General features: G+C 34.3%; 2 protein-coding genes across 5 annotated transcripts; both read left to right on the top strand.

Annotated features, from left to right (window-relative positions):
- Nucleotides 1-238: 238 nt before the first annotated feature.
- On the top strand, nt 239-7,463 carry LOC140970714 (beta-amylase 7-like). Of its 4 annotated transcripts, none has more exons than XM_073432584.1 (12): nt 239-473; nt 1,034-1,588; nt 2,028-2,312; nt 2,611-2,688; nt 2,835-3,038; nt 3,210-3,224; nt 3,916-4,110; nt 4,591-4,755; nt 5,073-5,333; nt 5,722-5,940; nt 6,119-6,338; nt 7,225-7,463. In XM_073432584.1, the coding sequence occupies exons 2-12, from the start codon at nt 1,154-1,156 to the stop codon at nt 7,251-7,253; spliced, it is 2,106 nt and encodes a 701-aa protein (XP_073288685.1). In that variant the 5' UTR covers nt 239-473; nt 1,034-1,153; the 3' UTR covers nt 7,254-7,463. The 4 variants fall into 4 exon arrangements, with proteins under 4 accessions (XP_073288685.1, XP_073288683.1, XP_073288684.1 ...); XM_073432582.1 differs by having other exon boundaries at nt 975-1,588; XM_073432583.1 differs by having other exon boundaries at nt 961-1,588.
- Nucleotides 7,464-8,671: 1,208 nt separating this feature from the next.
- LOC140970713 (large ribosomal subunit protein eL36y-like) lies at nt 8,672-10,876 on the top strand. The gene is made up of 4 exons (XM_073432581.1): nt 8,672-8,785; nt 10,092-10,202; nt 10,394-10,593; nt 10,674-10,876. The coding sequence occupies exons 2-4, from the start codon at nt 10,101-10,103 to the stop codon at nt 10,702-10,704; spliced, it is 333 nt and encodes a 110-aa protein (XP_073288682.1). The 5' UTR covers nt 8,672-8,785; nt 10,092-10,100; the 3' UTR covers nt 10,705-10,876.
- The last annotated feature ends 1,707 nt before the right edge of the window (nt 10,877-12,583 follow it).

The following is a 12,583-nucleotide window of genomic DNA, read 5'->3' as shown; positions in this document are numbered from 1 at the left end:
TTTAATAAATTTTTAAAATACTTTATTTGAGGAGGATGTACCATGATTCAGAGCATAGTTAGGATGCCTTGCCCTAAGTTGATTTGTGCCCCTGATGATAAATTTTTAAGTTTTTTTTTTTATATATATTTATTTTAGAAAGCCTATATATATACAAAACCACACATTTTGGAATGGTCCCACACAATTCTCGTGAGTGGGTCCATCTAAAGCACGTGCAACTCGTGTGAGCCGCACGTCTGAGGATAAGGCTCCAAACGCGTGCCAACTCCTTTCACACGCTTCCCTCGTGCCAAACCCACCACCACCATCACCACCACGCTTTTTTCTCCTCCGCCGTGTCGCCGCCGTGAAATCCGCTCATCTCTAAAAGCACTGGTGGTCGCATTCGAATTCCACAATTTCACTCTCTTACTCTCTTCAAGTTGTCTTGTCAGAGCATTCCGGCAAGCTCGTCGCTTTCTTAACTGGCGGTAAGTTTGCACCCATGGATCTTGGTTTGGTTATTTTGGAGCGGTGTCGTTTAGATCTGAATCGTTAGGATGTGAGACGATATCAGAATGTGTTCTTCTACTGTAATTGAGGTGTTATTTCTCACAAAAGCTGACTTTTATTGCAAAGAAAAACTGCAGGAATATCGATAGCTTTCGCTGATTTTATTTATGTGAAGTTAAATTGCTGTCAAATGTCTTGTTTTGCTATCTGTTCTAATTTTACAACAGATTTCTAAAAGTCATCCATATAAAACTGAGCTAGCATAGCGATGCATTTTGTAGTTAGAGTAAAACAAATTCAAGATATCACATTCTTCAAACGGCAATATAGAAATGTCCAGAAGTTTAATATTTCAATTTTCTTCGGTTCCCATTTGAGTGCATGTTCAAGATACGATGGAGCTTTTGTTTATTTATCTACTAAACCCATGTATTTTTCTGATGACACACTCGGTGTTTACTGTAGATATTTTGTTTCAGATAATTCTGGGCCAGGCAGCGGGATTATTTGATGACAAACGTATGCATTCGCTTTCCAGGGACAATATGTCATTAACACATGACAGATATGGTGCGAGATATGGAACCTGATCCTTGTCTGCTAAAATAGAAGATAACCCAGAGAAATAGAAAATTCTGTAAAAGATATTGCAGCAGGGATGCAGAGATTTGCAGCTAGCGAAGAAGATGACGATGAAATGGGAATGGATGTGAAAGAGGAAGATGAAGATGAAGATGACGACGACGACGACGAAGAGAAGAACATGGGTACACCCACGGTGGTTGGTGTTGATGTGGGCATTGTATCTACGAGTGGTAACAAAAGGTTTAAGCAGCATCAGCTATATCAAGATCAACCAACTCCTCAGGGAGGAGGGTCTCGAAGGTGTAGGCCACAGGAAGAGAAAGAAAGAACAAAGCTTCGAGAGCGACAACGCAGAGCAATCACAGCAAAGATTTTAGCTGGGCTTCGAAGACATGGGAACTATAATCTTAGAGTTAGAGCTGACATTAATGATGTCATAGCTGCTTTGGCAAGGGAAGCAGGTTGGGTCGTTCTTCCCGATGGAACCACCTTCCCTTCCAGACCACAGGTATCTACTAATCTGGTTGTGCATAATATTTTCATTTGTCCCTTGGTGAATTTTGAATCGTGAACGTCAATATTTCTCAGCCACTTATAGATCAGCATGTTGGTGATATCACTTGCATCCGTTTGCCTATGACTATTTTTATGTGGGCATGATTAAATAATTTTAGATGTACAATTGGATTCAGTCTCTGCTCCCTTATCCTATGTGCATTACAATGACAAATCATGGGATATTTGGTTGGTGCATTTCCTCTCCCCCCGCAACCCCCACATTTTATCCTGATCTGAGTATTATAGTGTTGTGATTCCATATTATCATCCTCCCATGCCAAGAGGTGAGCATGTTTAACATAGTGCATGAATGTTTACTTTGGCTGCTGCAGACATATGTACATTCATGCCTATCTTTCAATCACACAATTATTTGTTTCAATCTCCAGGGAGCAAGACCCACCGTCGCACCAAGTGCCACAGTGACTTCATCCTCTACACATATGCCGGTGCAACATAGTTCACCTCCTTCCTTGAGAGGCATCCCCCCTGGCCATCAAAACACAGCTGATCATAATGCATCTCACATGAAAGGAGTTTTTTTGCCCAGTTCTTCTCCTTACGATGTATCCCCAGTTGACAGATCCCAGACTTCATCCATTATTGGAGACGAAGGAGACATGCAGAATGATCCTCTCCTTGGAGGTCCCATCAATGCAGTTGACAACAGGCAGGTCATATTTTTGGCTTCCTGAAATCAAAATTGTTTCCTTCCCAGTAGTTTTCTTCTTAGGCTCTGAAAATTGTCTCAATTATGATCACGATAATTTCAGAAGTAATCCTCGAAAGAAAAAAGTAAGTTTTGCAATTTTCAAACCAAATGCTGTTAGTTACTATCATGAATTGAATATATAAAACAGCATGTCTTATTTTTTCCTTTAAAGTGTATTTTTTTAAAAAAACTTGGGTTCTTTTCACTCACCCTGGTCTCTCTGATACTTCTGTAATGATTTTCCGTTATAAATTGTCTAGATCGTCGACATACCCACAAAGTCGCAGGAGCATGATTTTACTGGCACTCCCCTTGTTCCAGTTTATATCATGTTGCCAGTGAGTTCTCTGAGTCTACCAACATTATGCTTTTTCTTTATTTTTCAAGTTCTTGTCCTGCCTTCATACCTTTGTTGTAAATTTGTCTTCGATTGTTTGTCCATTTGTAGTTTTTAATTTTTACGTATTCAAGTTAATGGTGTCAGCTGGGTGTCATCAATATGAAGTGCGAGCTTGTTGATCCGGATGGTCTTGTGAAGCAACTGAAAGTCTTGAAGTCGATCAATGTGGATGGTGTTATGGTGGATTGTTGGTGGGGTGTCGTCGAAGCTCATGCACCCCAAGAATATAACTGGAATGGCTACAAGAGGTTGTTTCAAATTGTGCAAGAGCTGAAAATGAAGTTACAAGTTAGTTCTATTCATGACTACATCACATTTAGCCAGTAGATGTTTTTTGTGGCATTCTTACCTTTGTGTGTCTCTATCTGATGGTAATGTCAGTCTTCATAGATTGTACAATTAGCTTGATCGATTTTATATATGTTGGATGACATAATTCTGTCGTTCTTCACTTTTCAGGGTCTTTCTCAAAGAGTATCCTTCATGCTTTTATTATGTATGGATGATGAGTTTCCCCGGATAATGCACAAATTCTTATATTTACTGGATGGTCCCATCTACTTGTCCCTGTATAGATCATGTAATACATGTGCATCAGAAAGTGATTAATTTTTATCCGCTACAGCACAGAATTTCCAGAAAGATGATAAATTTTTAGGAACAAACTTAATGGAATGTTTTTGCAATTTGGATCGCTGCGGAACTGTTGAAACAACCTGGGGTGATGATCATCCATACATGATCTCATCCGGGAAAAAATATTAGATAACTGAAAGTTGTACATGCTATCATGGTCACATCATGGTTAATAATTTTTTGGCTAAAATGGTGCTTCAAAAACATCTACATAGTCAATAATGCGAAGGATGCTGTAAGAATGTTGGCTGTTAGATGGCAATAAAACATTGACTCCTTGATGAAGTGAGTGCGATGGTCACATCATGGTTAATCATTGTTTGGCTAAAATGGTGCTTCCAAAATATCTACATAGTCAATAATGCGATGGCTGCTGTACGAATGTTGGCTGTTAGTTGGCAATAAAACATTGACTGCTTGATGAAGTGAGTGCGTTGCAGTACTAAATTGATTAATTTCATGTTACTTTCATAGTTTTCTATTGAACTTCTACGAAAAATATTATAGTTTTTTCCTAAACTGAAAACAGGTTCTGATGTCTTTTCATGAATGTGGAGGAAATGTTGGGGATGATGTCTGTATTCCATTGCCTCACTGGGTGGCTGAAATTGGTCGAAGCAATCCAGACATATTTTTCACCGACAGATTGGGAAGGCGAAACACCGAGTGTTTGTCTTGGGGTGTTGATAAGGAAAGAGTATTGAGAGGAAGAACGGCTGCAGAGGTAACTAATTAACATTTTCAATGTTTGTGATCTCTCAATATTTTTTCATTGGAAAGTTTTAGAGCCTGGGAGGTTTGTGCCCTTGCTCTGCTCGTGTTCTTGTTAACTTTACTCTTATAGCAGTCTAGGAGAGCTGAAGTTATTATTAGTGAACAGTTCAAGATTTATCTTGTTTATTTATTGCATTTTTACTGACTATTATCAAGAATTCGAGGTTTTCATGCTTTGCTCATTAATTTTTGGTGAGTGTCATTAAGAGCATAAAAATTTGTTTGTGCGTGCTAGCTATTTCATATTAAAAGATTGATGATTTGATCCTAAAAGAAAATATTTGGCTTCCTGCTTTCCCATTTTGATTCATTTTTTTCATTAGCTTTGAGGTTGCCATGTTCCTCTTATAAATTCTCTTATTGATAGTCACCTCCTCAAGTTTGCCTCAATTAATTTTTTTTGTTTTATAATTTTTGAAAATTTATGTAGGTCTACTTTGATTTTATGAGAAGATTTCGGGTTGAGTTTGATGAGTTTTTTGAGAATGGTATCATATCTATGATAGTAATCGGACTTGGTCCATGTGGAGAGCTGAGATACCCTTCTACTCCAGTGAAGCATGGTTGGAGATATCCTGGTATTGGCGAATTTCAGGTAATGTAAGATATACCAATTTCATGCAAAATGCAGCCTTCGGGATTTTAGGTGCCCCACAGACCACCTCTCTCTCTGCCTCTATCTCTTTGATGACAAGACACTAGCACATGTTTGGGCATGGACAATTTTATTCATGACCAAGAATATTGACTTTTATATCTTTTTTTGTGTGCGTGGGTGGGCGCAGGGCATGCAAAATTTTAGAAAATGGTGCTACTAACCAAAATATTGTTTTGTTTTCTTCCTCTCCTTTCTGTGTAAACTTTGCCAATGCAATACTGGGCATTGTTAACCATTTTTTTTTGCCTTTTCAGTGCTATGATCAGTATCTGTTGAAAAGCTTGCGGAAAGCAGCTGAACTAAGAGGACACTCTTTTTGGGCACGAGGGCCTGATAATACCGGTTTCTATAATTCCCGGCCTCAGGAAACAGGATTTTTCTGTGATGGTGGAGATTATGATGGCTATTATGGCAGGTTTTTCCTTAGTTGGTACTCTCAGGTTTTAGTTGATCATTGTGATCGAGTGCTTTTTCTGGCTAAATTAGCTTTTGAAGGAACCTGCATTGCTACAAAGGTGAGTTGGCCCAAAGTTACAGTCTGTCGTATTATTCAATGTTTCGGCAGAATTACTTTATATACCACACTGACTTTCATTTTACTATCCATCTTACAAAGAAGGTTTTTTTATTAGATATTTTATGTCTCTTTCAGTTCTTAGATAATAGTTGGTATAAGGCTCTTTTTTTGTGACTTCATGCATTGGCTCAGTCAGGTTATTTTTTATTTTCAATATACTCTTTACTATGTCTATCACGTTTCTGGAAGATTTTCTAAGTTCATTTTATGCATGTAATTCTGGAGTTGTTAATATGCATGACCAAAATGTATAGTTTAATTGACTTAAACTTCAGTTGACTCATGCAAGATATAATAATATTTTTCTGTATTTTATTTTTAAGCAGCTATCAGGTATTCATTGGTGGTACAAGACTGCTAGTCATGCTGCTGAATTAACTGCTGGATTCTATAATTCGTGCAACCGTGATGGCTATGTTTCTGTTATGGCAATGCTAAAGAGGCATGGGGCTACTTTGTGCTTTATGTCGTCTGAAATTGGCATGTTTGATAATCATGTGAATTTCTCCGAAGCTTTGGCTGATCCTGAGGGTTTGGCTTGGCAAGTAAGTATTCCTGACTTGATATCATAATTTGAATCACGTCATGCTCCTTGGTTTTTGCAACATAAAATCTTCATTGGATTAGCCATTTTATTTTCCATGTCAGAGTATGCTATTATCATTTTGAGTATGCATAATATTCTTTGAAATATCATATGGTAACATCTAGTCACCAATTTAGGTGTTGAATGCTGCCTGGGATGGTTGCATACCAGTTGCCGGTGAGAATTCTCTTCCCTGCCATGACAGGGAAGGCTATAACTATTTATTGGATAAGGCAAAGCCCATCAGTGATCCAGATGGGAGGCATTTTTCCTCTTTTACTTATCTGAGGCTCAGTCAACTTCTTTTCGAGCCACAGAAATTCATAGAATTTGAACGATTTGTCAAGAGGATGCATGGTAATGCTACTACCACTTTTTCTTTATTCATTCTATTAATTCGTCCGTATTTTGACTTGATTAACACTTGCATATTTTATATCTTGGTGAATAGCTTGTGTTTAGACTTGGGTGGGTAAGTGTTGGATTTGAACCTCTCCTGTTGTTCCAGATCACTGATCTTTAGAACTTGCACCTTCTTATAGTTTATTCTATAAAAACACTTAGAACCATACATTTGGCATTGTTGTGATGCCCAAATTTTTTTCTGCATCTTGTCAATAATGGTAGGAAATACACTTGAGGGGATGCAAAAGGTTGTGTCATTTATAAAAGAAGTTGAGCTCCATTATGCAACAGTGGCGGAAATGCGCACGGACCTAACTATATGTCATTCAGTGTTTGTAAGAAAATATGAAGCATTGATAGAGTTTTTTTTTTTTAATTTAATACAGTATTTTTAGGAATACAGGGAAGTGTGAAAAAGTTTATTTAAAATCAATGATTGTGTTGAGAGATGTGAAACCGGGAAATATCTATCTGTAGAAGAGAATGCAAATAAATTGGTTGTGTTCTTGGTTTCTATCTTGGTGACGGAAAATAAAGAAACTAAGTGAAACCGAAAGAGAGTTAAATTTTTTTATCAAGTTGTAACATACATGAATCGTATCTGGTAATAATTAATAAAGAATTTGGTATATAATGGTCATCTAACAAACTTAGCAAGAGAAAATATATAAATAAACAAATATGATTGTAGGTATAATTGCTGGACAAGAACAAGCTTGAATCGAGCTGCCACCCATGCTATTGTAGTTAATGACGACAAATATTCTACTTGCATCCTATATCATCATGCCGTGAAATACCCCTGGTAGTACTGACATCTTTCTCATCTCTATTGCAGGAGAACCCGTCCTCGAATATCAGACGTAGTTCGAAACACCAGATAGTATTTAATTACATTAATTAGGAACGCATCTGTGAAGGAAAACGAAACAATCATCATTCGTACTACTGATACTTCATCAATGTCAATCAAGGTAGGCTAACAGATTCACCTGATATCTGTAGAATTTGTTATTAATGTTATATTTCATGCATGGAGTTATATTGTCTAGTCGATCTCATACACTTTATGTGGTTTGAATATGTACTATATAGCTCTCTTTTTTTGTATTCTCACTCCTATACTTAATAATATATTTGACATTCTTTGTATGTTATAACTTATAATTTTACATTTGATAAGAGATATGAACGTCAAATATACTAAATACATGATAAATGAATGCAAATGACCCTACTAATTATTATGTAGTCACACTAAAATTTAGTCTTAGTAATGACAATAGCATAAAAAAATAATGAAAAAGGAACTTTCTTAAACCAAGAGTTTCCCACTTCTCTCGTGACGTATTAGTTGGTGGAGTACGTGAGAGATTAACTCATGTTTAGAGTTCGATTCTCTCTACAAACACTTTTTTCAGACGACTTTGTTACACAAAATTGTTCATTGTTGTTTATCTAGTTAACGTGATTTGTAAGCTATTGTGTTAATATGAAGGTTTATCCAGTGCGCACTGAAAACTAACGACTATGGGTTATCAAAAAAAAGTTATAACTAACGACATTGGTTGGCAATCGGACCCAAGAGTTGTGATGAAATTTAATTTTTTTTGAAGAAAGGTGTTGAAATTTAATTTTTTTTAATGTTTGATTGATCAATCAAGAATTGGAATAAGAGATTACGTTAAACATCATATGAAGGATCCTATAACCTAAAAGAAAAAAGGCATTTCAAAGTAACAAATTGATATTTGGTATAAAACATAGACTATTTAAAAAAAAAAAGTTTCAATATCTATACTATTATATTAAGTGTGATGACGTGATAATAACTACCTAGAGAGGACATCAACTTTTTTTCCAATTTTACCCTCATATGATATTAATATTACACTTTTGTTTTTGTTTTTTTTTGTTTTAATTTCAACACACACTTTTATTTTTATTTATTTTTATTTCAACAATTCAAATATCAATTTAATCCCTCTATAATTTGTCAAATTTCACTTTAGTCCATCGATAATAATAAAAAAGATTGTATACACACGCATTGCGTGTGTATAGTAACTAGTTGAAAGTATATTGAAAATCAAGGTCTAAAGATTTGATGGTTTTTCATGTTTAAATTACATTCTGGAGAGTGACACTTGTGAATAATAATAAGATGAAATTTAAGCATTAGTGTTCATTTTCATATATCACATGAAATTTAAGCATTAATGTGTATTTAATAATCACTAATAAAACTGGTAAAAATTAGGAATTTTGTTTCCACGTTACATTTATTTTTTTTAAAAAAAAAACTAGTGCCACGTGGAATCCTTCTTTTATAAATACAGCCGAAAACCATAATATGGTTTACAAACCCTAGAAGCAGCTTCCTCTACTCCTCCGTGAAGGTAAGCTCTCGCCACCGCCGTACTCTTTAGTTTTGCATCAGTGTAGCTTTCATTCTGTTGCACTAAGAGTCGTAGAATTTGATTTTTCTTGCTGTTGACGTATAATTTTTTGAAAATTTTACCTGCTGGAAATCAACAGTTAATTAGATTTAGACTGTGTGTGTTTAGCTTTTACCTTTATTTAATGTTATTCAGTTGCTTCAGCTGTTATATATTACAAGATCTGCGGTGTTTTTTGGTTTTATGTAATATTGAAGCATGCAGAAGTTTTTATTTTCTTGCTGTCCACTTTGAGGAAAATACCTTGACTGTAATGGAAATTATGAATAAAATGTTATATTATATAAAGTTCTATATTATAATAAGTTCATTACTTGATGCCTTTGTCTTTGCGAACGTATGTCATTATTTTGTTGTGGTATTTATTTATATCGAACCATATGGATCTGGGATTTTACAAAAAAATTGCAAATGGAAAATAAAATAAATGAAATTGAATTCTTGCAGCTCGCAGCTTGTATATATTATCCTCCAGATACGTCGTGGAATAGTTGAATATTTTGTTGTTTTTCTTGTTCATGAATGTTCTTCGCGTTTTCCATGAAACTGGTGCGATCAAATTTGTTCATTTATTAAATCCATGTTCGATAGTTTAAATATTGATATATATTTTTGCGTGACTGTAAATGCTTCAAAGTATTTTATAAAACAGAGAAGCTTGAACTTTTCTTTTAATGTCTATTCTGGTTGAGAGAAATAATGGAATGTTTAATTTGCATTTTTTTGGGGTTGTAAAAAAATATTAAAGTCTGGTTAAACGAGATCTTGAATTTGAATAACAATGTCTAGCATGTGGTTTTAAAGTATGTTGTGATTTGACCGCGTATTTTTTTTTAAAATCATGCACACCAATTATGGTTATTAACATATGATGTCGTCATATGTCGCACTAATCTCATTTTTAATATAGATATTTTTCTCTGATCCCCAGGATAGAATAGATACACAATACAGTTCAATTGTTTTAATGTTAATATGACTTGGGGATTTACCTTTGGGGTTACACTCATTTTATTGATATAATTACAGTTAATCTAAAAGGCTTTTCTCATTGAGGCATCCTTTGCTAATTGACAATGCTGTGGATGTGCTTTTATGCTTTGGATTTTTATGGTTAGAATTGAATCGATTATGGTTCTATGAACACAACACATTCTTGAATACTGACTTCTGGTGCCATCTTTTGTTTAAAGTTATATTTTCTTATGTGTCGTGTTCTTCAGCTGATTTGGTCATTTTTGTACAGTTCTAGGTAATGGCTCCCAAACAGCCTAATTCAGGCCTCTTTGTGGGTTTGAACAAAGGGCATATAGTGACCAAGAAAGAGCTGGCACCTCGCCCTTCTGATAGAAAAGGGGTAACATATTTCAGCCCTCTGAGGTGTTGATAGCTGATGTGTGAAATATGTTTGCCTAGGTTCTGTATGTAATAATGAAATATGATGTTATTTCGCTGTGAATTATGTCTCGAATCTCGAGGATACAATAATCATTGGCATTATGGAGAAGCCATTGATATAGTTTGTGTTTTTTCGCCCTTTCCGGACAGAAAACCAGCAAAAGAGTGCATTTTGCTAGAAGTCTCATCCGGGAAGTTGCTGGATTTGCTCCCTATGAGAAGCGTATCACCGAGCTTCTCAAAGTTGGGAAAGACAAGCGGGCATTGAAAGTGGCTAAGAGAAAGTTGGGCACCCACAAGAGAGCAAAGAGGAAGCGAGAAGAGATGGCATCTGCTCTCCGGAGGATGAGGTGATTTGATCATTACCATTCTAATTTAATTCGGTTTCATCTTGATGGTTATGCTAATATAATTCTTTTGGTCATATTAGGGCTGCTGGAGGTGGTGAGAAGAAGAAATAGTCTGTTGCTCTCGATTCTACTTGCAGGCATCTGTAGCAAAAAATATTTCTAGCGGTGTTATCTAGTTTGTCTGTTTTGTTAAACTTGAGTTTACATCTTGTTTGTCGTGTCACTAACGCCGTCTAAGGTTTTATTCAAATTTTAATAAACTAGTAGAGTCATTTGAAGTCGATTTCCCCATCTATTTTTAAAAGATAAGTTTAACTGTTCTTGCCAAATTGCATAGAAGATAGTGCCTTTGTCAAGTCATTCAGAAAATTATTCGAAAATTAAATAAATTTATATTTTTCGGATAAGAATATATATTATTATTGAAAACTAAATATGCTGGATGTGAAAATTAAACAGCTACAAATTGAGAAAGGAGAGCATAAATTAATATTATATTTTTTAAAAAAAAAACGAGGGGTTGAAAATTATTTTGGAGAAGTTGTGGCCATTATTCTAGTGGGTCGATATAAAGCCGTATACTAAAATGGCCCAAGGCTCAAACCCAATTTTGTAATAATATAATTACATGGTGTATTTAATATCAAACAAAAAAACAATCTCTAATTAGTAAATTTTTATTTTATTTACAAGGACTCGCGGTGAAAGGCCGGGGTTCTGGACTTGCAAGTTTGCAACATCTTTTATTTTTATTTTTTTAATCAAATTAATTCCATTAATTTGTAAAAAGTGTTACAATACAAATACATCGAGAATTCTCATGAAATAAAGAAGTTTGAAACACATCAATACAAAACCAAATACAACACGAAGTTAATAAATCTATATCAATACATGAAACACTTTAGTCGAAGTTGGAATACTCTTGAAGACGTGAATCTGAATCTTTCTAGTTACTGCAACATCTTTTATTATTACTAGCAAGGTTCTAAAAAACGTGAAGCGCTCCGAAGCGCGAATGTCGAGCTTCAAGCTTTTCAAGCTTAAGCGAGATTAGCACAGGTTTAAGCGTGAAAAAGCGTTTTTTATCTTTAGTGTAATTGTAATTATCTCAAATCAATAAATATATAAAATAATACATAAATATGATAAATTTAAGTCTGATGCATTAATTCTTATATTTATAAAATCATAAAAATATCAAAATTACAATCTTTATTTGTTTTTGCAACTAGATCACATTAAAAATGTTAAATATTTGTCAAATCATTATCTGACACGCTTAATCATAACTAAAATTAAAAAATAAACATCTAAATTATAAACTTAATTTATTATTTTAAAATAAAAAGACATACTTTCAAAATAAAAAAATTAAAAAATAAATAGATGCGATTAATTGTACTTAAGCTCGCTTAATTAAACACCTTAATTATACTTAATTCGGTCAAATTACAGTTTGACCGCTTTTTTCCGCTTTCTCCGAAACGGGACGTTTTTGCCGAGCTTCAAACTTAAGCGCGCTTAAGCGAGGCTTAAGCGAGCTTTTTAGAACACTGATTACTAGTGTATCTACGTATGTATTGTATGTTCGTACAATATTTTTTATAATATACAATATTTTTTATAATTTATTTACTTTATATTTAAATGAAGTTTAAAATATAATTTTAACATATGAATTAAAAAAATATATTTAAAAAAGAGAGAGAATGAATTGAAATAGCTAAAGTTGGTTACTACAAGCTCTCTCACACTTAATAATAACTAGCTACTTTGTACACGCGGTACGCGTGTGTACAGTTTTTTTTTATAATTATTTATAGATTAAAGTGAAATTTGACAAATTATCGAAGGACTAAAATGCTATTTGAATAGTTGTAATTTAAAAAAAAATAAAAAAAATGTTTTTTGAAATTAAAAAAAAATAAAAACTAAAATGTAATTGTGATATAAAATAATGACAAAATTGAAAAATAAAAAAATAAAC

This window comes from Primulina huaijiensis, chromosome 2, assembly GCF_012295235.1.
Source record: "Primulina huaijiensis isolate GDHJ02 chromosome 2, ASM1229523v2, whole genome shotgun sequence".
In the NCBI taxonomy this organism is placed as follows: Eukaryota; Viridiplantae; Streptophyta; class Magnoliopsida; order Lamiales; family Gesneriaceae; genus Primulina; species Primulina huaijiensis.
Note: the sequence above shows the minus strand (reverse complement) of the source record. Positions and strands in the feature narration are given on the sequence as shown.

What these genes read in the sequence shown, in the direction of transcription:
- LOC140970713 (XM_073432581.1), top strand. Translation starts at nt 10,101, where the DNA reads ATGGCTCCCAAACAGCCTAATTCAGGCCTCTTTGTGGGTTTGAACAAA. An exon ending in GCCCTTCTGATAGAAAAGGG is followed by an intron (nt 10,203 to 10,393) that starts GTAACATATTTC and finishes CTTTCCGGACAG; the next exon opens with AAAACCAGCAAAAGAGTGCA. An exon ending in TCTGCTCTCCGGAGGATGAG is followed by an intron (nt 10,594 to 10,673) that starts GTGATTTGATCA and finishes TGGTCATATTAG; the next exon opens with GGCTGCTGGAGGTGGTGAGA.
- LOC140970714 (XM_073432584.1), top strand. Translation starts at nt 1,154, where the DNA reads ATGCAGAGATTTGCAGCTAGCGAAGAAGATGACGATGAAATGGGAATG. An exon ending in GAGGAAGAACGGCTGCAGAG is followed by an intron (nt 4,111 to 4,590) that starts GTAACTAATTAA and finishes AAATTTATGTAG; the next exon opens with GTCTACTTTGATTTTATGAG. An exon ending in ATTTGTCAAGAGGATGCATG is followed by an intron (nt 6,339 to 7,224) that starts GTAATGCTACTA and finishes TCTCTATTGCAG; the next exon opens with GAGAACCCGTCCTCGAATAT.